Raw genomic sequence first — 24,435 nt, 5'->3', positions numbered from 1 at the left:
TGAATAATTTCAGAAGTCATTTTAATTTAGTGCAATGGAAATTTAATGTATTTTGAACATTGTGAAAGACTTTGTATTTGCTTTTAGTTTTCTGTTAGATAAAAGAAATCTTTCTTTGTAAAAACGTAAACACTGCTTGTCGAATTTCCCTTGTTTTCAACCCGTAAATTAGAGGGTTAAGAATTGGAGGAAAGATAACAATTGAAACACCAAAGGCCCTTCTTAAGTGTGGAGATACGGCATCTAACCTGTGTGAAATCAGTAGTAAGAATGTGTTAATCTCAAAACTCAGAAAAACAATTAAATGCGTCCCACAGGTTTGCATTGCCTTACTTATAGATTTTGCCTGTTTTGTAGAAAGACAGGTAATTAGGATTTTGATATATGATAATGACACTATCAGTATGGAAGGGCCTTGTATAAGAGCTACATTAAACAAGCCATAATAGTTAATAGCTCTCATATCTTCACAGCTTAACTTCATTAAAGAAGGATTGTTGCAGTATATGTCCACTATATTTGTCCTGCAAATTTCTTTGCTCATCGTGAGTATAAATGAAGACCCAATTATAACAACATCTATGGACCAGACCATAAAAATTAGTTTCACCAAGGTACCTTGTGTCATCAGATTGTGGTATCTCAAAGGCTTACAAATAGCAATATATCTGTCATACGCCATAACAGTGAGAAATAAGAGTGATCCACCTCCATAAAGGTGAATTAGGATGCCTTGTAACGCACAGGCAGGGTAGGATATTTCTCTACTCTGAGACAATATACTGCAAACTATTTGTGGGAAAAAAGCCGTAGCTCCCATAAGGTCACATAGAGACAAATTAAATAGCAGTATGTACATTGGTTTATGCAGATCCCTTTTTACAACAATAGTCACAAGTAGCATGGACTGGAAGAACAAAATTAAACAGTATGTGATGATACCAAAAACGAATATTGAAGAAGCACTGGATGGAGGTATGTCCAATGATTCCATGGTCAGAATAGTCATAAAACGTGTTAAATTCGAATTATTAAGATATGTGTCTCCCCCCATTATAACTTCAAGACCTGGAAGAAACAACATAAAAAATACTAGTTAAGACATTTAACATGGGCAAATTATTTTCTTTTACTACAACTATGCTTTCTTACCTACAACAAACTGATAAGACTAAGTATGATGACAACTAATTCAGTAAATGTGCTACAGCATCATGATATCCACAAACTGAACACATCTGAGGTGATGGTGTTCATTTTCACCACTTGTTTATCTACCCAGAGACTTAAATATTTAGATTTCTGCATGTTAACATTATCCCACAGGTCAAATGTTTTTCAAATCACAGTTGTTGATGCTAGGTTACATTGGATTGTGGGTTTGTGAGGTATCCTTGGAGCTAACAGTGGCCTGCAGTAAAAAACACAACAACAGACCCCCCCCCATCCCCCCCCCCCCCCCCCCCGCCCCACAAAAAAAAACAAACAAAAAAAAACCCAACAACATAAAAACAAATAATATGACGAGGATATTGTGCAAGTCTGTATTTGGGAGCATAGAATAGAGACATCTTTTAATGTATTTTGTATATGGATGTATTTGTTTGAAGTAAATATAATACTATGTTCTGCTTGAATGTTCTTTGGTATAATTAAGCAGGTTTTGCTATAGGTGGGGTTATAAAACGTTGATCCACATGTCCCTTTTTAACTTTTTAACTTCCCCTCTAATGTTCTCTATATAGTCTTGTTCAGAGATACAATGACACTAGGTAGCAGCAGTGCAAGCTTCCTGCAGCAGTATACCACTAAGTAACTCCCATGAAGCGGGGATTAGACACTCCTCATAGAGTGGTATGTCACTGGTAGGGTCCAGATGTCCATCCTACCAGTAGGCCATAGTGACAATATCCACCACTCAGTGGGCAAGTTGCTGTTTGAACAAGTGTGCTCTTTTCATCTTTCATCAGTGAAAGATATGATGTGGGCCATCTGATTGTCAGATCAATTGTTTATCTAAGCATCACTGAAGGAAGTGCACTGTGCATGCAACACTGTATGGTCAATCGATAATGTGACCTTTGTCAGAAACCTAGAGTTTGACTACAAGGTCAATACAGAGTCATCTGGGCACTCACGTGTACATTTACGTTTACGGCATTTGGCAGATGCCCTTATCCACAGCAGCTTACATTTATCTCATTTATACAACTGAGCAGTTTAGGGTTTATATGAATTTATGTTATTTCCTATTATAAGATTTCAATAAACCAAGTATATGATTGTTGAACCTATTTCTAGATATATTTTTTTTTACTAATTTATTTCTAGAAAGAACCACCATTGTCTGCCAAAAAGTAAGAACTTTTAAAGCTTGAAATTAGTAAAATGTCTAGAAATATGGTAATAATCTTATCTTAGGTTTATTGGTAATCTTATAATAGGAAATGCTAGATGAATGTGACAATATTCAAGATATATTACTTGCTAAGATGTCATTTGTTTCAATGTTTTAAGCAGTGTCCCGCCAGTGGCATGGAATCTGTTATCTGTGGGGCTGTGCTCCCAACCTGACTTTTTTCTGTGAATCTTTATGTATAGGGCTCATGCAAAGTTGATGGAATCTTTATATGGGTTGCAATATAGTGATCTAAAGGCACTATGTGGCTGGTATGTTTGGAACTGATGGTTTTGTTGATTCTGAAACTGTCACTGTCCTTTCTAGGGCCTTTTTGAAACAGTGTCCAAGGAGCAACTATGGCACACAGAGCATATATTTGAAGGCTGCCAAGGCAGGCTTTGCTAACCATGCTTTGGATTGTGCATAAAACAGAAAGGAGGAGAGCCTACCCATTTCCTTGTGCAGGGTCTCTCATGAACCAGTGCCCTTGGAGCAGACAAGTATCAATGGCCTAGCTCAGAGGCCAGTGGGAGATTGATACTAATCAGTAGCCAGGATCCCTATCCACTGAGCCACCACTGCCCAAATATAAATGCATTACTGTATACCTGTCTGCATATTCCTTGAATCTCTTTACTTCTAATTATGTGATTTATGGATAGGACATAGAAACACACAAAGAGACCTGCAGCAAAATGCAACAGTTTTCATCAGATTTTCAACATAAACAATACGAGACATCCCCTTCAATGTTATGATAGAGAAGCTGGAAACCATTTCTATTGTTATTTCACTAAATAATATAATTCTGTTGTTTCTTTATTTTGCAAAAGCCATTGAGTTCCCTCTTGTGATGTGAGATACAGTAAGGAGGAAGGTGGGTAGCTGATTTTCCCAACATAATAGGCAATGTTAATTCATTTATCCAAAAATTGTGTGTACATGCATATGTGAGAAATGTCTGGTACCTTTTATATATTTAATATTATAAGTTGAGTGCATAGTAATTTTGTTCTAAAATATCAAAAGTATTTTTGAGAATTTGATATGTACATATTTGTTCATACTGAGTTTGAGACGCAGGCTAGGTAACAAACCCTTTAGCCTTTGTTTATTAGCACTGAGTGTTAGTAGAAATTCTTATGCAAATCCAACTTATACTGTATTACTTATACTGAGCTGTAATTGAACACCCATGCATTATTTGGATTTAACAGATAATGTGTCCCAAAAGAATACAAATACAGATACGAAAAATGAGCATTTTAGTATTTATAATAGAATATCCTTTTTTTTTTTTCTTCTAAAAATCTTCCTAAAAATCTTTAAACTAGGTGTGTGCATTTGGATCCCATTGGACAAAACAAAACTGGTTGCATGAAAGCGAGGGTTTTATTTTGCTGTACTTTAAAGGACAGCTTGTAGAAGCTCATGGGGAGGGTTCTCAGGTTTCGTTAAAATCTCCAACTCAAGTACCACACAAAAAGACTTTAACTAGTCCAACAGTTCACAGTAATGCACATTTCTGATTTGTAGTAAATGGGCATGTGCAATACATGGACATTATATGCAAAACCTGCTCATGGAAATTTTAAAAAGGGCAAGGTCTTTAATATTATGCTAATGATTTGAGTTTAGCCTTACTGCCTTATTGATCCCTAAATAAAACCACATTTCTACTATGTGTCTGTACAAATAAAAGAAATATGCATTCACATATTGAACCCTACCATATAGTTCACACAGACCATTCACAGGGCTGCATAATTCTGCTGGCTTTCCACAAAAATAACAATTTAATTAATTTATTTTTAAAAAATATTGTAAAAAAAAAGAATTGTGTATTCATTGTGAATATATTTCGTCGTTCTTAAATTATCATTCTCCATCATTATTAAAAGAAAATATTCTGAGAAAATCATACGGGCATTATAATGAAATGCTGGATCCCATTTTTACTTGAAGCAGCACTGTAAGTGTCCCAGCTTATTATTAGATATTAGTGCCCCAAAACTTATTATTATTACTATAGTATAAATAGTATAGTATAAACTATAGTATAAACACAATATTAATTATTGATTATATTTTATTTCAGAAATCATGGACATAAAGTAACATGCCGCCTGCAGTTTGAATAAAATATTGCTTCACTAAAATTGTTTTCTCTTTGTCCTGATCGGCATCCAATAGCAAACATCTCTTTATCACTTGGGATTAACAAGTAAGCCAGTGAGGCCTCCCCAACACAGACAGATTATGGTGTAATTCATGTGTTTAACACATCTCCACTCAAGGAAATATTCTAGCCTAGGGTTAATCTGCAAATACATTTATCTATATTGTTAATATCACAAAACAAACCAAATCGCGACATAGGTTCACAACACAGAATTCCCATAATGCACTGTGAGTTCCAGTAAAAAACACTGTGACTTTTAGTACAAAAGCATTAATCTGAAATCAAATTAGATGAGTTCTTGAATTAGCTTCTCCCTAGACAGATAAACAGAAGAAAAATAATACAAAAGTAATGCAAATGGTGGCTTCTTGGACACAATGAATTCTCTTCTGTGTATTGAATACAGTAATATGTTGGAAACATTCCATGTTGATACCATGTTATATAACAATACACTGAATATCTAACATTCTTTTATTTATACATACACTCTTTATATACAGCTGCTCTGAGAGAGAATCCTCAACCTGTTCAACACATTTTTGGAATATATATATATATATATATATATATATATATATATATATATATATATATATATATATATATAAATTTTTATTTTTTTGAAGTGACCACATGGTTACTGGACAAACAGTTGTGCTAATCTTTGGGAAATTAAATAATGGTCCTTAAACTATTTACACTACCAGATATATTCTTTTTCTTGGTTGCATTTAATGATTTCGTTTAATGTGTATGTATAATGTATCACTGAAAGGGCACATTACCTCATTTGTTGTGCAATATGCAGAATGTTAAAGTTGAATTTGACTTTGAATATAAAACTTATATGCATAACATCAGAGTATTATTTACTTTAATTATGCATTATTTAGTTTTTATGACAGCAAAATAAATATAAGGTCCTCTAACAGCTCATTAGCATGATTATCATATTGTATGTTTCATATACTTTTTTTTATTATTTGATTGTGAAATAAAATGTTTTTGGCTTACAGGAATAGAATTTCAAAATACTCATACATTTCAATGCTATTTCAGTGAATAATTTCAGAAGTCATTTTAATTTAGTGCAATGGAAAATTTTATGTATTTAGTACATTGCGAAAGCCTTTGTATTTGCTTTTAGTTTTCTGTTAGATAAAAGAAATCTTTCTTTGTAAAAATGTAAACGCTGCTTGTCGAATTTCCCTTGTTTTCAACCCGTAAATTAGAGGGTTAAGAATTGGAGGAAAGATAACAACTGAAACACCAAAGGCCCTTCTTAAGTGTGGAGATACGGCATCTAACCTGTGTGAAACCAGTGCAAAGAGTGTGTTGATCTCCAGACTCAGAAAAACAATTAAATGCGTCCCACAGGTTTGCATTGCCTTACTTATAGATTTTTCCTGTTTTGTAGAAAGACAGGTAATTAGGATTTTGATATATGATAATGACACTATCAGTATGGAAGGGCCTTGTATAAGAGCTATAGTAAACAAGCCATAATAGTTACTTGCTCTCATATCCTCACAGCTTAACTTCATTAAAGAAGGATTATTGCAGTACATGTCCACTATATTTGTCCTGCAAATTTCTTTGCTTATTGTGAGTGTAAATACAGACCCAAATATAACAACATCTATGGACCAGACCATAAAAATAAGTTTCACCAAGGTACCTTGTGTCATCAGATTGTGGTATCTCAAAGGCTTACAAATGGCAATATATCTGTCATACGCCATAACAGTGAGAAATAAGACTGATCCACCTCCATAAAGGTGAATTAGGATGCCTTGTAACACACAGACAGGGTAGGATATTTCTCTGCTCTGAGACAGTATACTGCAAACCATTTGTGGGAAAAAAGCCGTAGCTCCCATAAGGTCACATAGAGACAAATTAAACAGCAGTATGTACATTGGTTTATGCAAATCCCTTTTTACAAGAATAGTTACAAGTAGCATGGACTGGAAGAACAAAATTAAACAGTATGTGATGATGCCAAAAACGAATATTGAAGAAGCACTGGATGGAGGTATTTCCAATGATTCCATGGTCAGAATAGTCATAAAACGTGTTAAATTTGAATTATTAAGATATGTGTCTGCCCCCATTATAACTTCAAGACCTGGAAGAAACAACATAAAAAATACTAGTTAAGACATTTAACATTGGAAATTATTTTTGTTTTACTACAACTATGCTTTCTTACCTAGAACAAACCGATAAGACTAAGTATGATGACAACTAATTCAGTGAAGGTGCCACAGTATCATGATATCCACAAACTGAACACATCTGAGGTGAGGGTGTTCATTTTCACCACTCGTTTATCTACCCAGAGACTTAAATATTTAGATTTCTGCATGTTAACATTATCCCACAGGTCAAATGTTTTACAAATCACAGTTGTTGATGCTAGGTTACATTGGATTGTGGGTTTGTGAGGTATCCTTGGAGCTTTGACACTAACAGTGGCCTGCAGTAAAGAACAAAAGCGAAAAAACAAACAAACAAGTAATATTATGAGGATATTGTGCAAGTCTGTGTTTGGGAGCATAGCATGGAGAAGTTTTTTTTTTATGTATTTTGCATATGGATGTATTTGTTTGAAGTAAATATAATACTATAATATCTAATCATATAATAAAGCATGCTGTATGTTCTACTTGAATGTTGTTTGGTATAATTAAGCAGGTTTTGCTATAGGTGATGTTTTAAAACATTGATCCACATGTCCCTTTTTAACTTTGAACATCTTCCTCTAATGTTCTCTATATAGTCTTGCTCAGAGATACAATGACACTAGGTAGCAGCAGTGCAAGCTTCCTGCAGCAGTATACCACTAAGTAATTCCCATGAAGAGGGGATTAGACACTCCTCATAGAGTGGTATGTCACTTGTAGGGTCCAGATGTCCATTATACCAGTAGGCCATAGTGACAATATCCACCACTCAGTAGGCAAATTGCTGTTTGAACAAGTCTGCTCTTTTTATCTTTCATCAGTGAAAGATAGGATGTGGGCCATCTGATTCTCAGATGAATTGTTTATCTAAGTATCATTGTTGGAGGTGCACTGTCCATGTAACACTGCATGGTCAATCGATAATGTGACCTTTGTCAGAAACCTAGAGTTTGATCACAAGGTCAATACAGAGTCATCTGGGTACTCACTGCATTTGGCAATGCATTTATCTCATTTATACAACTGAGCAGTTTAGGGTTAAGGGCCTTGCTCAAGAGCCCAGCAGTGGCAGATTGACAGTGCTAGGATTTGAACTAACAACCTTCCTATCAGTAGTCCAACATCTTAATCACTGAGATACCACTACATAATGAGCTTATAACTAATGCATGCATTTCTCCCCGTCTTTTTATGGAAGTGATCACTAGTTAAAAGCAGTGTTTAGTGACAAACATTTCAGTTTAGCATCTTAAGGGAGTCAAGTAGAAATCCCACACTTGGTTTTTGGGGACCTGTTGCAGATGGAGGTGCTTTGCTCCTTTCAGAAAGGTTGTAATATGGCCCCCAGAGAGATACCACCCATGGTCACACTGGCCATCACACAAACCTTTGTACAGATGTGGACTTGCCACTATCTAGCAGGTAGTGTTTTGAGAACAAGATGCAGTTGATGAGGTACACACCATTGAGTTACATTTGCGTTATATAGGGGATGCCCTGATCTAGAGAGACAGAAGTACAGAAGTACTTTGCAGGCTCTATCAAAAACAGCTTTTGTGCTAGTTTTTGATGATGCACCTTGGTTCCAACACAGAGAAAACTCTTGATGTATGTTTTTCTTTTTCACTGAGGAATGGTGAGTCTAGTCAAGCCATGCTAGCAGCTTAAAAGGAATGTGGTGCAGAGCAGGGTGTGGTAAGTACCTACAGATAAGTGAGACTGAAAACAAGTCTAACAGCTGCCTTCTAGATCAGTTGCAGAGGTTGGATGGCACACAGGTGCACACCTGCCAAGAGCGAGTTGCTGTAGTCCAGTTGTGACAAGGGACTGAACAAGCACCTGAGTGGCCTCTATGGATTGAAATTGAAGTGTGTGTAGAGGCATCCACCCACACATTTGCTGGGTGGATTCTATATCTGAGAGGTGGGGGGAACCCTGCATTCCCAGAGGGGGTGCGAAGAACTTCGATCAGCATAGTGATGTCGGCAGTGAGATGCACAAGTTGATAGCGAGTGTTCAGATCCAAATCCAGCCCCTCCAGTAAAGGAGATAAGAAAAACTGACATTCACCTAAGACACATAGGAGAGAATGAACTGTATGTGACACTGACGATTTAGATTTAGACTTTAGATGTAACATTTAGATTTTTTTTTATTATTTACACTGACACCTAAAACTGCTATTTGACGTAATGGGGAAAATGGGGGAGTACAAGCAAAGAAACACACAGAGGCGGAAGTCCAACTAAGAGACACACACACACACACACACGGAGGCCTGGTGTATATGCAGAACACAGAAATAAACTATTATAGGGTAATGTACATGCCAGCAATATAAAAAAGAAATACAGAAGAAACATAAAACTTACTCATAATGTAGAGATGGTGTGTTTGAAGGTGTGGAGAACCCTTTCTCAACGAAAATCCAGTCAGGAGTGACACAGACTAAGGTCAGGGTTTTTTTTAAGAGTGAAACAAGACAAAATATAAGGCTATTGGAGCCGAGCTGCACCTGCGAGATAAGGGGCTCTGGGAACGGCGAGGGCCACGAGATAAGGGGCTCTGGGAACAGCGAGGGCCGCGAGATAAGGGACTCTGGGAAAAGCGAACACCGTGGGGTCAAGGTCACTCAAAAATGCTGATTAACGTATATAATGGTGTCTGGGTCAGCCTGACCCTAAGAAAACTGTATAAATAGGAGAGCTTCAGATCTGGTTTTTTAGATCACCCTTGGGACGTCTCAACTGTGTGGATCTCATGGAACAAATAAACTTGGACCCTTGCTTCTTCTCACTCACTGGCTCTCGCTATCTTACTTTCTACCTTCATCTAGTTAATATATGTGAGTATCTGTTTCTATGTTAAATCTTAAAGTTCTTTGGGTAATGGGCAAAAATTGATGCAACACAGTTCTTTACAGATCCAGTCTTTTGGGTGGCACCCTGTTCCTTTCAGGGTAGCGCCTCTGTATCTGTGAAGTACCATGAGGGTTCTTTTCAAGGGAAACTGTTTCTGTTGAAGGTGTCATACATTTGTTAGTGTCACGATCAGAATCAAGTGATAAGTCTGGTGGACACACTGTGTCTGGTTTATTGAATGCAGACTGTTCAGGTGTGTTCTTTGGCTGAGCATCCAGTATTTGATCAACGTGACATCTCCACGTATGCTCTCCAACGTCTACTACGTACATCAGTGGTCCAGCTCTCGTGGCTATCCACCCATGTGCCACTTTGAATGAGCGTCCACAGCAATCAGAAACATGGAATTCATGAATGGCCTGGCAAAGTCAATATGCACCCTTTGCCATGGTGCAGACGGCCACTCCCACGGATGTAAGGGTGCCTAAGAAGGTACATTTTGAATGCTATGACATCCTGAACAGGATTTTGTGAGATCCTTGATCTGTCTATCTATTCCCGGCCACCACACGTAGCTACGAGTGAGGCTTTTCATCTTGACTGTACCCAGGTGACCCTCATGTAGGTTCTCCAACACTCTAGTACGGAGCTTAGCGGGAACTATAACACGAGAGCCACACATCAGAGTCCCTTGGCAGACAGACAGTTGCTCATGTCTTATTGAAAACTCTGGGAACATAACATTTCCATGAGCTGGCCAACCCTGTATGCTGACGTCATACACTTTTGACAGTGTCGGGTCATTCCGTGTTTCTTTTCGTATCTCTGCGTTTGTTACCGGCAGCTGGTCCACCAGTGCTGTATGGAACACTTCCTCTGGATCCTGAGTGGAAGACTTTTCTTCCTCAGTTGTAGACAGTGGAAGGCGTGACAAAGCATCAGCCTTACTGTGCATCATGGTACCTTTAAACTCTATGTTGTAAGAATGGGCTCCCAAGAAAAGTGCCCAACGTTGTAACCGTGTGAATGACATCACTGGAGTTCCCTTCCTGGGGTTGAAGATGGACACAAGGGGCTGGTGATCTGTCACTAAGATGAACTTTTGGCTATAAAGGTAGTGATGGAACTTCTTGATGCCCCATACTAGACTAAGGGCCTCTCGATCGATCTGTGCATAATTGTTGGGTCGTGATGGGTCATAGTGGGTAAGGAGTTCATCTGAGGTTATCAGTCTTTTTGTCTCTTTGAATGCTTTCTCGCATTTTTCTGACCACTCCCATTTTGTTGCTGTCTGTAACAGTGCATTAAGTGGGTGCAGCACTGTAGCAAGATTTGGGAGAAAATTGTGATAATAGTTTACAAGGCCCAAATATGATCTAAGTTGTGACATGTTTTCTGGTCTAGGTGCCTGCAGCACAGCTTCAACTTTCTCCTGTGATTTGTGTAAGCCATGTTTGTCAATGACATGTCCACAATATGAGATTTCACTCTTGAAAAACTCACACTTCTCTTTCATTGCCTGTAGACCATACTCGTTTAGCCTGGTAAGCACTTTGCTGAGGTTTTGGAGACGTTCTTCATCATTCTTGCCTGTCGCAATTATGTCATCAAGATAACACTGTGTCCCTGGTATATCTTGAAGAACCTGATCCATTGCTCTTTGCCAAATGGCTGGAGCCGATGCCACACCGAACACAAGACGATTGTACTGGTACAGTCCCTTATGAGTGTTGACGGTTAAGTACTTCCTGCTTGACTCCTCAACTTCCATTTGGAGATATGCCTGTGACAAGTCAACCTTGGAAAACTTGTCCCCTCCTGCCAGAGATGAGAAACTATCTTCAATTTGTGGCAGGGGGTACTTCACAGTGTGCAGTACAGGGTTAATGCTCACTTTGAAGTCCCCGGCATATGCGAACACCTCCGCCTTTCCCTTTCTTGATTATCGGCACGATGGGTGTAGCCCAATCACTCCAGTCAACCTTGGAGAGAATGGTAGACGCCTCCAAGCTTTGAAGTTCAGCATCTACTTTAGGACATAGTGCATAGGGCACTGGACATGCTTTTTGAAATCTCGCCGTCGCTGTTTCATTTAATTCAATTTTCGACTTCATGCCTTTAAGTTTACAAATGCCCTTTTCAAACACTTTTGCATTAGCATTCAGGAGCTGTGACAATCTTTGTTTAGAGCTACAGTTTGTGCTGTTAAGAGCTGTTGATGATATGTTGAGGGCTTTGATGGTATGCCAGTCAAGCTGGATTTTTCTCAACCAGTCCTGTCCAAAAAGAGCTGGCCCTTCACTTTTCAACACATAAAGCTCCAGCTGCTGTGTTTTACCACCATATGTAACATCTACCTTCAGTTTGCCTTTAGGAGACACCTTTTAACCTATCTAAGTCTTTAACATGACTGCGGTCTTTTCTAACATAGCTTGTAAAACAGTCTGTTGTAGACAGCCTCAGAAATGACAGAGAAAGCTTAGCCTGTATCCAGCTCCATTTTCAGTTTTAAGGATTTCAGTTTTAAGTTTCAAGGATTTCTTTCTTTTTTTTTTATTTCTGAAATTTCCACACTCCTGTCTTTTGGCAGCATTTCTGGCACACAGGGCATATTTCATACATTTGATTTGCACACTTACATTTTCACACTTACAGCATGGCAGACTGTGCTGACCACACTTTTCCTGAAGGCATGACTCTTTATATATAGGGCTCATGCAAAGTTTTATATGGGTTGCAATATAGTGATCTAAAGGCACTATGTGGCTGGTATGTTTGGAACTGATGGTTTTGTTGATTCTGAAACCGTCACTGTCCTTTCTAGGGCCTTTTTGAAGCAGTGTCCAAGGAGCAACTATGGCACACAGAGCATATATTTCAAGCCTGGCAAGGCAGGTTTTGCTAACCATGCTTTGGATTGTGCATAAAACCGACAGGAGGAGAGCCTACCCATTTCCTTGTGCAGGTTCTCTCATGAACCAGAGCCCTTGGAGCAGACAAGTATCAATGGCCTAGCTCAGAGGCCAGTGGGAGATTGATACTAATCAGTAGCCCAGATCCCTATCCACTGAGCCACCACTGCCCAAATATAAATGCATTACTGTATACCTGTCTGCATATTCCTTGAATCTCTTTACTTATAATTATGTGATTTATGGATAGGACATAGAAACACACAAAGAGACCTGCAGCAAAATGCAACAGTTTTCATCAGATTTTCAACATAAACAATATGAGACATCCCCTTCAATGTTATGATAGAGAAGAAGAAACCATTGCTATTGTTATTTCACTAAATAATATAATCCTGTTGTTTCTTTAATTTGCCAAAGCCATTGAGTTCCCTCTTGTGATGTGAGATAAAGTAAGGAGGAAGGTGGGTAGCTGATTTTCCCAATATAATAGGCAATCTTAATTCATTTATCCAAAAATTGTGTGTACATGCATATGTGAGAAATGTAAGGTACCTTTTCGTCATATTTAATATTATAAGTTGAGTGCATAGTAATTTTGTTCTAAAATATCAAAAGTATTTTTGAGAATTTGATATGTACATATTTGTTCATACTGAGTTTGAGACGTGGGCTAGGTAACAAACCCTTTAGCCTTTGTTTAGTAGCACTGAGTGTTAGTAGAAATTCTTATGCAAATCCAACTTATACTGTATTACTTATACTGAGCTGTAATTGAACACCCATGCATTATTTGGATTTAACAGATAATGTGTCCCAAAAGAATACAAATACAGATACGAAAAATGAGCATTTTAGTATTTATAATAGAATATCCTTTTTTTTTTTTCTAAAAATCTTCCTAAAAAGCTTTAAACTAGGTGTGTGCATTTGGATCCCATTGGACAAAACAAAACAGGTTGCATGAAAGCGAGGGTTTTATTTTGCTGTACTTTAAAGGACAGCTTGTGAAAGCTCATGGGGAGGGTTCTCAGGTTTCGTTAAAATCTCCAACTCAAGTACCACACAAAAAGACTTTAACTAGTCCAACAGTTCACAGTAATGCACATTTCTGATTTGTAGTAAATGGGCATGTGCAATACATGGACATTATATGCAAAACCTGCTCATGGAAATTTTAAAAAGGGCAAGGTCTTTAACATTATGCTAATGATATGGGTTTAGCCTGACTGCCTTATTGATCCCTAAATAAAACCACATTTCTACTGTGTGTCTGTACAAATAAAAGAAATATGCATTCACATATTGAACCCTACCATATAGTTCACACAGACCATTCACAGGGCTGCATATTTCTGATGGCTTTCCACAAAAATAACAATTTAATTTATTTTTTAAAAATATTGTAAAAAAAATAATAATTGTGCATTCATTGTGCATATTTTTCGTCATTCTTAAATGATCATTTTCCATCATTATTAAAAGATAATATTCTGAGAAAATCATACGGGCATTATAATGAAATTCTGGATCCCATTTTGACTTGAAGCAGCACTGTAAGTGTCCCAGCTTATTATTAGATATTAGTGCCCAAAACTTATTATTGTTACTATAGTATAAACACAATATTAATTATTGATTATATTTTATTTCAGAAATCATGGACATAAAGTAACATGGTGCCTGCAGTTTGAATAAAATATTGCTTCACTAAAATTGTGTTCTCTGTGTCCTGATCGGCATCCAATAGCAAACATCTCTTTATCACTTGGGATTAACAAGTAAGCCAGTGAGGCCTCCCCAACACAGACAGATTATGGTGTAATTCATGTGTTTAACACATCTCCACTCAAGGAAATATTCTAGCCTAAGGTTAATCTGCAAATACATTTATCTATATTGTTAATATCACAAAGCAAACCAAATCGCGACATAGGTTCACAACACAGAATTCCTATAATGCACTGTGAGTTCCAGTAAAAAACACTGTAACTTTTAGTTCAAAAACATTCATCTGAAATCAAATTAGATGAGTTCTTGAACTAGCTTCTCCCTAGACAGATAAACAGAAGAAAAATAATACAAAAGTGATGCAAATGGTGGCTTCTTGGACACAATGAATTCTCTTCTGTGTATTGAATACAATAATATGTTGGACACATTCCATGTTGATACCATGTTATATAACATTATACTGAATATCTAACATTCTTTTATTTATACATACGCTCTTTATATACAGCTGCTCTGAGAGACAATCCTCAACCTGTTCAACACATTTTTGGAATATATATATATATATATATATATATATATATATATATATATATATATATATAAAATTTATTTTTTTAAAGTGACCACATGGTTACTGGACAAACAGTTGTGCTAATCTTACAAATAATTAAATCATGTGAATTTCAGTGGGAAATTAAATAATGGTCCTTAAACTATTTATACTACCAGATATATTCTTTTTATTAGTTGCATTTAATGATTTCGTTTAATGTGTATGTATAATGTATCACTGAAAGGGCACATTACCTCATTTGTTGTGCAATATGCAGAATGTTAAAGTTGAAGTAGACTTTGACTATAAAACTTATATACATAACATCAGAGTATTATTTAGGTTAATTATACATTATTTAGTTTTTATGACAGCAAAATAAATATAAGGTTCTCTAACAGCTCATCAGCATGCTTATCCTATTGTATGTTTAATATACGCTTTTTATCATTTGATCGTAGAATAAAATGTTTTTGAATATCAGAAATACAATTTCAAAATATTCATATATTTCAGTGCTATTTCAGAAGTCATTTTAATTTAGTGCAAAGGACAAGCCTAGTTTTTTATTTATTTATTTTAAATTTAATGTATTTGGTACATTGCGAAAGACTTTGTATTTGCTTTTAGTTTTCTGTTAGATAAAAGAAATCTTTCTTTGTAAAAACGTAAACACTGCTTGTCGAATTTCCCTTGTTTTCAACCCGTAAATTAGAGGGTTAAGAATTGGAGGAAAGATAACAATTGAAACACCAAAGGCCCTTCTTAAGTGTGGAGATACTGCATCTAACCTGTGTGAAATCAGTGCAAAGAATGAGTTAATCTCAAAACTCAGAAAAACAATTAAATGCGTCCCACATGTTTGCATTGCCTTACTTATAGATTTTTCCTGTTTTATAGAAAGACAGGTAATTAGGATTTTGATATATGATAATGACACTATCAGTATGGAAGAGCCTTGTATAAGAGCTATAGTAAACAAGCCATAATAGTTAACCACTCTTGTATCCTCACAGCTTAACTTCATTAAAGAAGGATTATTGCAGTACATGTCCACTATATTTGTCCTGCAGATTTCTTTGCTTATCGTGAGTATAAATGAAGACCCAATTATAACAACATCTATGGACCAGACCATAAAAATAAGTTTCATCAAGGTACCTTGTGTCATCAGATTGTGGTATCTCAAAGGCTTACAAATGGCAATATATCTGTCATACGCCATAACAGTGAGAAATAAGAGTGATCCACCTCCATAAAGGTGGATTAGGATGCCTTGTAATGCACAGACAGGGTAGGATATTTCTCTGCTCTGAGACAGTATACTGCAAACCATTTGTGGATAAAAAGCCGTAGCTCCCATAAGGTCACATAGAGACAAATTAAAGAGCAGAATGTACATTGGTTTATGCAGATCCCTTTTTACAAGAATAGTCACAAGTAGCATGGACTAGAAGAACAAAATTAAACAGTATGTGATGATGCCAAAAATGAATATTGAAGAAGCACTGGATGGAGGTATGTCCAATGATTCCATGGTCAGAATAGTCATAAAAAGTGTTAAATTTGAATTATTAAGATATGTGTCTCCCCCCATTATAACTTCAAGACCTGGAAGAAACAACATAACAAAATACTAGTTAAGACATTTAACATAGGCAAATTATTTTTGTTTTACTACAACTATGCTTTCTTACCTAGAACAAACTGATAAGACTAATTATGATGATTCAGTGATGATTCAACTAATTCAGTGAAGGTGCCACAGAATCATTATATCTACAAAGTGAACACATCTGAGGTGATGGTGTTCATTTTCACCACTCGTTTATCTACCCAGAGACTTAAATATATAAATTTCTGCATGTTAACATTATCCCACAGGTCAGATGTTTTTCAAATCACAGTTGTTGATGCTAGGTTACAATGGATTGTGGGTTTGTGAGGTATCCTTGGAGCTTTGACACTAACAGTGGCCTGCAGTAAAAAACAAAAGCAAAAAAACAAACAAGTAATATGATGAGGATATTGTGCAAGTCTGTATTTGGGAGTATAGAATGGAGAAGTTTTCTAATGAATTTTGCATACGGATGTATTTGTTTGAAATAAATATAATAGTATAATATCTAATCATATAATAAAGCATGCTGTATGTTCTACTTGAATGTTGTTTGGTATAATTAAGCAGGGTTTTAAAACGTTGATCCACATGTCCCTTTTTAACTTTGAACATCTTTCCCTCTAATGTTCTCTATATAGTCTTGTTCAGAGATAAAATCACACTAGGTAGCAGCAGTGAAAGCTTCCTGCAGCAGTATACCAATAAGTAACTCCCATGAAGCGGGGATTAGACACTCCTCATAGAGTGGTATGTCACTTGTAGGGTCCAGATGTCCATTATACCAGTAGGCCATAGTGACAATATCCACCACTCAGTGGGCAAGTTGCTGTTTGAACAAGTCTGCTCCTTTCATCTTTCATCAGTGAAAGATAGGATGTGGGCCATCTGATTCTCAGATCAATTGTTCATCTATCACTTTTGGAGGTGCACTGTCCATGCAACACTGCATGGTCAATCGATAATGTGACCTTTGTCAGAAACCTAGAGTTTGATTACAAGGTCAATACAGAGTCATCAGGGTACTCACTGCATTTGGCAATGTCCTTATCCAGAGCAACTTCCATTTATCTCATTTATACAACTGAGCAGTTTAGGGTTAAGGGCCTTGCTCAAGAGGATTGGAATGGATTGAAATGGCCAGATCCTCCAGATCTGGGGTTGTGTGTGGTGTCACAAGATCTTGATATAGGGATGCATCTTTGGGGATATACAGCAGCTTAGTCTGGCTGGGATTTAGTTTCAGCTGAAGAGCTGCCAACAACGACAAAATGCTGAGATCCATGTATCTGAGAGATGCATGAGTGTCGGAGAGAGGAAAGGAGAGGATAAGTTGAGTGTCATCAGCATAGCAGTGGGATGAAAATGTGGATCCGGAGCATCTTCATGTCAGCTGATATGACCTTGCTTCCAGGTAAGAAGCAAATCACCACAATGCTATCCCAGTAATTGCAAAAGGTGATGAGGATGGACAGATTCTTATGATTGACAGTGATGAAGGATACTGAAAAGTCAAGAAGAATGATTTTTGTTTTTGAAAAAAGTATTTTTCCAGTCTTCAAGTCCAGTTTTGGTGACTCTGTGCCCATGATAAGATTCTTGTTCTTGAATGACAGGTGTTGTGTCTTTGTGTTAGACTACTGTATTAACCATAGCAAGAGCAAACAACATATCAATGCACATGGCTAATTACCAATAAGAAATCAATGCTAAGGGGAGTGATTCCACTTAAAGAAATAGATCCACTTATACACTACAACAGGAGTGTACAACAGAACAGGAGTCTTCTGTTGTTGTAGCCCATTTACCTCAAGGTCTGATGTGTTGTGCATTTTGAGATGCTTTTCTCCTCACCACGGTTATAAAGAGTGCTTATTTGAGCTACTATATACTTCCTGTCAGCTTACATTTACATTTATGTCATTTGGCAGACACCCTTATCCAGAGCGACTTACATTTGTCTCATTTGTAAAACTGACTAGTTGAGGGTTAAAAGCCTTACTCAAGTGCCTACCAGTGGCAACTTGACAGTGCTGGGATTTGAACTCAAGACCTTCCGATCAGTAGTCAGCTCAGACCAGTCTGGTCATTCTGCTCTGATCTCTCTCATCAACAAGGTGTTTCAGCCTGCAGACCCTCCGCCCACAAGATGTTTTTTTTTGTTTTTCACACAATTCTGTACAAACTCTAGAGATGTGTCAAAATCCCAGGAGAACAGCAGTTTCTGAAATACTCAAACAAGCCCATCTGGCACTAACAACCATGCCAGGGTTAATTCACAGAAATCACACTTTTTCCTCATTAACTGAACCTCTTTATCTGAATCTACATGATTTTATGCATTGTGCTGCTGAACATGATTGGCTGATTAGATAACTGCATAAATAATTAGATGTACAGGTGTTCCTATTAAAGTGGATCGTGAATTTATATGTTACTATATGTTATGATATAACAGGTTGCTGTCAGTAGTCCTAGCATCCTCAGCAGGTATGAATGCATTGCCAATGCAATATGCACCACATATTGGAATGACAGGGTGGCTAGCATTCTCAATGCATCTCTTAATGCTGCAATATTGTCATCAGGATTCACTGACTTACTATAGGCACTACCAAATGAGCAAAGTTTTAGGCTGTAAATTGCCCCACAACCAGAGTAAACCCTTTGTGGCCATGCTTAATCTGGTCCTTTAGTAGTGAGGGGTGCTGCTTAGGGCCAGCCCCATGAGGTGATTGGAGGTGGACAGGCACCTTGTAGGACGAGGGCATGAATCTTTCCATCTATAGCTCGTACAAGGTTGAGCGCACCTTCGGAACCTGGGGACCTAAAGGCATAGTGTGGCAAGGATTTCTTTTTTTTTAATTCTGAAATTTCCACACTCTTCTAGTGTCTTTTGGCAGCATTTCTGGCACACAGGGCATATTTCATACATTTGATTTACACACTTACAGCATGGCAGACTGTGCTGACCACACTTTTCCTGAAGGCATGACTCTTTATGTATAGGGCTCATGCAAAGTTGATGGAATCTTTATATGGGTTGCAATATAGTGATCTAAAGGCACAATGTGGCTGGTATGTTTGGAACTGATGGTTTTGTTGATTCTGAAACCGTCACTGTCCTTTCCAGGGCCTTTTTGAAGCAGTGTCCAAGGAGCAACTATGGCACACAGAGCATATATTTCAAGCCTGGCAAGGCAGGCTTTGCTAACCATGCTTTGGATTGTGCATAAAACTGACAGGAGGAGAGCCTACCCATTTCCTTGTGCAGGGTCTCTCATGAACCAGTGCCCTTGGAGCAGACAAGTATCAATGGCTTAGCTCAGAGGCCAGTGGGAGATTGATACTAATCAGTAGTCCAGATCCCTATCCACTGAGCCACCACTGCCCAAATATAAATGCATTACTGTATACCTGTCTGCATATTCCTTGAATCTCTTTACTTATAATTATGTGAGTTATGGATAGGACATAGAAACACACAAAGAGACCTGCAGCAAAATGCAACAGTTTTCATCAGATTTTCAACATAAACAATATGAGATATCCCCTCCAATGTTATGATAGAGAAGCTGGAAACCATTGCTATTGTTATTTCACTAAATAATGTAATTCTGTTGTTTCTTTAATTTGCAAAAGCCATTGAGTGCCCTCTTGTGATGTGAGATAAAGTAAGGAGGAAGGTGGGTAGCTGATTTTCCCAACATAATAGGCAATGTTAATTCATTTATCCAAAAATTGTGTGTACATGCATATGTGAGAAGTGTATGGTACCTTTTATATATTTAATATTACAAGTTGTGTGCATAGTAATTTTGTTCTAAAATATCAAAAGTATTTTTGAGAATTTGATATGTACATATTTGTTCATACTGAATTTGAGACGCGGGCTAGGTAACAAACCCTTTAGCCTTTGTTTATTAGCACTGAGTGTTAGTAGAAATTCTTATGCAAATCCAACTTATACTGTGTTACTTATACTGAGCTGTAATTGAACACCCATGCATTATTTGGATTTAACAGATAATATGTCCCAAAAGAATACAAATACAGATACGAAAAATGAGCATGTTAGTATTTATAATAGAATATCCTTTTTTTTTTTTCTAAAAATCTTCCTAAAAAGCTTTTAACTAGGTGTGTGCATTTGGATCCCATTGGACAAAACAAAACAGGTTGCATGAAAACGAGGGTTTTATTTTGCTGTACTTTAAAGGACAGCTTGTGAAAGCTCATGGGGAGGGTTCTCAGGTTTCGTTAAAATCTCCAACTCAAGTACCACACAAAAAGACTTTAACTAGTCCAACAGTTCACAGTAATGCACATTTCTGATTTGTAGTAAATGGGCATGTGCAATACATGGACATTATATGCAAAACCTGCTCATGGAAATTTTAAAAAGGTCAAGGTCTTTAATATTATGCTAATGATTTGAGTTTAGCCTGACTGCCTTACTGATCCCTAAATAAAACCACATTTATACTGTGTGTCTGTACAAATAAAAGAAATATGCATTCACATATTGAACCCTACCATATAGTTCACACAGACCATTCACAGGGCTGCATATTTATGCTGGCTTTCCACAAAAATAATAATTTAATTAATTTATTGAAAAAATATTGTAAAAAAAAGAATTGTGTATTCACTGTGAATATATTTCGTCGTTCTTAAATTATCATTCTCCATCATTTTAAAGAAAATATTCTGAGAAAATCATACGGGCATTATAATGAAATGCTGGATCCCATTTTTACTTGAAGCAGCACTGTAAGTGTCCCAGCTTATTATTAGATATTAGTGCCCCAAAACTTATTATTGTTACTATAGTATAAACACAATATTAATTATTGATTATATTTTATTTCAGAAATCATGGACATAAAGTAACATGCTGCCTGCAGTTTGAATAAAATATTGCTTCAATAAAATTGTGTTCTCTGTGTCCTGATCGGCATCCAATAGCAAACATCTCTTTATCACTTGGGATTAACAAGTAAGCCAGTGAGGCCTCCCCAACACAGACAGATTATGGTGTAATTCATGTGTTTAATACATCTCCACTCAAGGAAATATTCTAGCCTAAGGTTAATCTGCAAATACATTTATCTATATTGTTAATATCACAAAACAAACCAAATCGTGACATAGGTTCACAACACAGAATTCCCATAATGCACTGTGAGTTCCAGTAAAAAACAATGTAACTTTTAGTTCAAAAACATTCATCTGAAATCAAATTAGATGAGTTCTTGAATTAGCTTCTCCCTAGACAGATAAACAGAAGAAAAATAATACAAAAGTGATGCAAATGGTGGCTTCTTGGACACAATGAATTCTCTTCTGTGTATTGAATACAATAATATGTTGGAAACATTCCATGTTGATACCATGTTATATAACATTATACTGAATATCTAACATTCTTTTATTTATACACACACCCTTATATACAGCTGCTCTGAGAGGGAATCCTCAACATGTTCATCACATTTTTAGTATATATATATATATATATATATATATATATATATATATATATATATATATATATATATACATATATATATACATATATATATATATATATATATATATATATATATATATATATATATATATATATATATAAATTAAATAATGGTCCTTAAGCTATTCACCCTACCAGATATATTCTTTTTATTGGTTGCATTTAATGATTTCGTTTAATGTGTATGTATAATGTATCACTGAAAGGACACATTACCTCATTTGTTGTTCAATATCCAGAATGTTAAAGTTGAATTTGACTTTGACTATAAAACTTATATACATAACATCAGAGCATTATTTAATTTAATTATGCATTATTTAGTTTTTATGAGAGCAAAATAAATATAAGGTCCTCTAACAGCTCATCAGCATGCTTATCCTATTGTATGTTTCATATACATTTTTTATTATTTATTCGTAAAATAAAATGTTTTTGGATAACAGGAATAGAATTTCAAAATATTCATATATTTCAATGCTGTTTCAGTGAATAATTTCAGAAGTCATTTTAATTTAGTGCAGTGGAAATTTAATTTATTTGGTACATTGCGAAAGACTTTGTATTTGCTATTAGTTTTCTGTTAGATAAAAGAAATCTTTCTTTGTAAAAACGTAAACACTGCTTGTCGAATTTCCCTTGTTTTCAACCCGTAAATTAGAGGGTTAAGAATTGGAGGAAAGATAACAATTGAAACACCAAAGGCCCTTCTTAAGTGTGGAGATACTGCATCTAACCTGTGTGAAATCAGTAGTAAGAATGTGTTAATCTCAAAACTCAGAAAAACAATTAAATGCGTCCCACAGGTTTGCATTGCCTTACTTACAGATTTTGCTTGTTTTGTAGAAAGACAGGTAATTAGGATTTTGATATATGATAATGACACTATCAGTATGGAAGAGCCTTGTATAAGAGCTATAGTAAACAAGCCATAATAGTTAATAGCTCTCATATCCTCACAGCTTAACTTCATTAAAGAAGGATTATTGCAGTATGTGTCCACTATATTTGTCCTGCAAATTTCTTTGCTTATCGTGAGTATAAATAAAGACCCAATTATAACAACATCTATGGACCAGACCATAAAAATAAGTTTCATCAAGGTACCTTGTGTCATCAGATTGTGGTATCTCAAAGGCTTACAAATAGCAATATATCTGTCATATGCCATAACAGTGAGAAATAAGAGAGATCCACCTCCATAAAGGTGAATTAGGATGCCTTGTAACGCACAGGTAGGGTAGGATATTTCTCTACTCTGAGACAGTATACTGCAAACCATTTGTGGGAAAAAAGCCGTAGCTCCCATAAGGTCACATAGAGACAAATTAAAGAGCAGTATGTACATTGGTTTATGCAGATCCCTTTTTACAAGAATAGTCACAAGTAGCATGGACTGGAAGAACAAAATTAAACAGTATGTGATGATACCAAAAACGAATATTGAAGAAGCACTGGATGGAGGTATGTCCAATGATTCCATGGTCAGAATAGTCATAAAACGTGTTAAATTCGAATTATTAAGATATGTGTCTCCCCCCATTATAACTTCAAGACCTGGAAAAAATAACATAACAAAATACTAGTTAAGACATTTAACATGGGCAAATTACTTTCTTTTACTACAACTATGCTTTCTTACCTACAACAAACTGATAAGACTAAGTATGATGACAACTAATTCAGTAAATGTGCTACAGCATCATGATATCCACAAACTGAACACATCTGAGGTGATGGTGTTCATTTTCACCACTTGTTTATCTACCCAGAGACTTAAATATATAGATTTCTGCATGTTTACATTATCCCACGGGTCAAATGTTTTTCAAATCACAGTTGTTGATGCTAGGTTACATTGGATTGTGGGTTTGTGAGGTATCCTTGGAGCTAACAGTGGCCTGCAGTAAAAAACACAACAACAAACCCCCCCCAAACACACACACACACATCCCCCTAAAAAAAAAAAAAACAACCAAAAAAAACAAGTAATATGATGAGGATATTGTGCAAGTCTGTATTTGGGGGCATAGAATGGAGACATCTTTTAATATATTTTGTATATGGATGTATTTGTTTGAAGTAAATATAATACTATAATATCTAATCATATAATAAAGCATGCTGTATGTTCTACTTGAATGTTGTTTGGTATAATTAAGCAGGTTTTGCTATAGGTGGGGTTTAAAACGTTGATCCACATGTCCCTTTTTAACTTTGAACATCTTCCTCTAATGTTCTCTATATAGTCTTGTTCAGAGATACAATGACACTAGGTAGCAGCAGTGCAAGCTTCCTGCAGCAGTATACGACTAAGTAACTCCCATGAAGTGGGGATTAGACACTCCTCATAGAGTGGTATGTCACTGGTAGGGTCCAGATGTCCATTATACCAGTAGGCCATAGTGACAATATCCACCACTCAGTGGGCAAATTGCTGTTTGAACAA

The 24,435-nt window shown here is 36.4% G+C and overlaps 4 protein-coding genes across 4 annotated transcripts; all 4 read right to left on the bottom strand.

Moving 5' to 3' along the window:
• Positions 1-94: 94 nt before the first annotated feature.
• On the bottom strand, positions 95-1,399 carry LOC128621057 (olfactory receptor 4K5-like). Its single transcript, XM_053646536.1, has one exon. The coding sequence runs from the start codon at positions 1,082-1,084 to the stop codon at positions 95-97; it is 990 nt and encodes a 329-aa protein (XP_053502511.1). The 5' UTR covers positions 1,085-1,399.
• A 4,341-nt stretch (positions 1,400-5,740) lies between these two features.
• On the bottom strand, positions 5,741-7,122 carry LOC128621056 (olfactory receptor 51I2-like). Its single transcript, XM_053646535.1, has one exon. It carries the CDS (start codon positions 6,728-6,730, stop codon positions 5,741-5,743), a length of 990 nt encoding a protein of 329 aa, XP_053502510.1. The 5' UTR covers positions 6,731-7,122.
• An 8,348-nt stretch (positions 7,123-15,470) lies between these two features.
• Positions 15,471-16,712, bottom strand: LOC128620973 (olfactory receptor 52B2-like). The gene has a single exon (XM_053646383.1). The coding sequence runs from the start codon at positions 16,280-16,282 to the stop codon at positions 15,473-15,475; it is 810 nt and encodes a 269-aa protein (XP_053502358.1). The 5' UTR covers positions 16,283-16,712; the 3' UTR covers positions 15,471-15,472.
• Positions 16,713-22,569: 5,857 nt separating this feature from the next.
• Positions 22,570-24,435, bottom strand: LOC128621055 (olfactory receptor 51I2-like). The gene has a single exon (XM_053646534.1). The coding sequence runs from the start codon at positions 23,557-23,559 to the stop codon at positions 22,570-22,572; it is 990 nt and encodes a 329-aa protein (XP_053502509.1). The 5' UTR covers positions 23,560-24,435.

Source organism: Ictalurus furcatus, chromosome 17, assembly GCF_023375685.1.
Source record: "Ictalurus furcatus strain D&B chromosome 17, Billie_1.0, whole genome shotgun sequence".
NCBI classification, from domain to species: domain Eukaryota; kingdom Metazoa; phylum Chordata; class Actinopteri; order Siluriformes; family Ictaluridae; genus Ictalurus; species Ictalurus furcatus.
The sequence above is the reverse complement of the archived record's forward strand: the minus strand, read 5'-3'. Positions and strand labels throughout refer to the sequence as shown.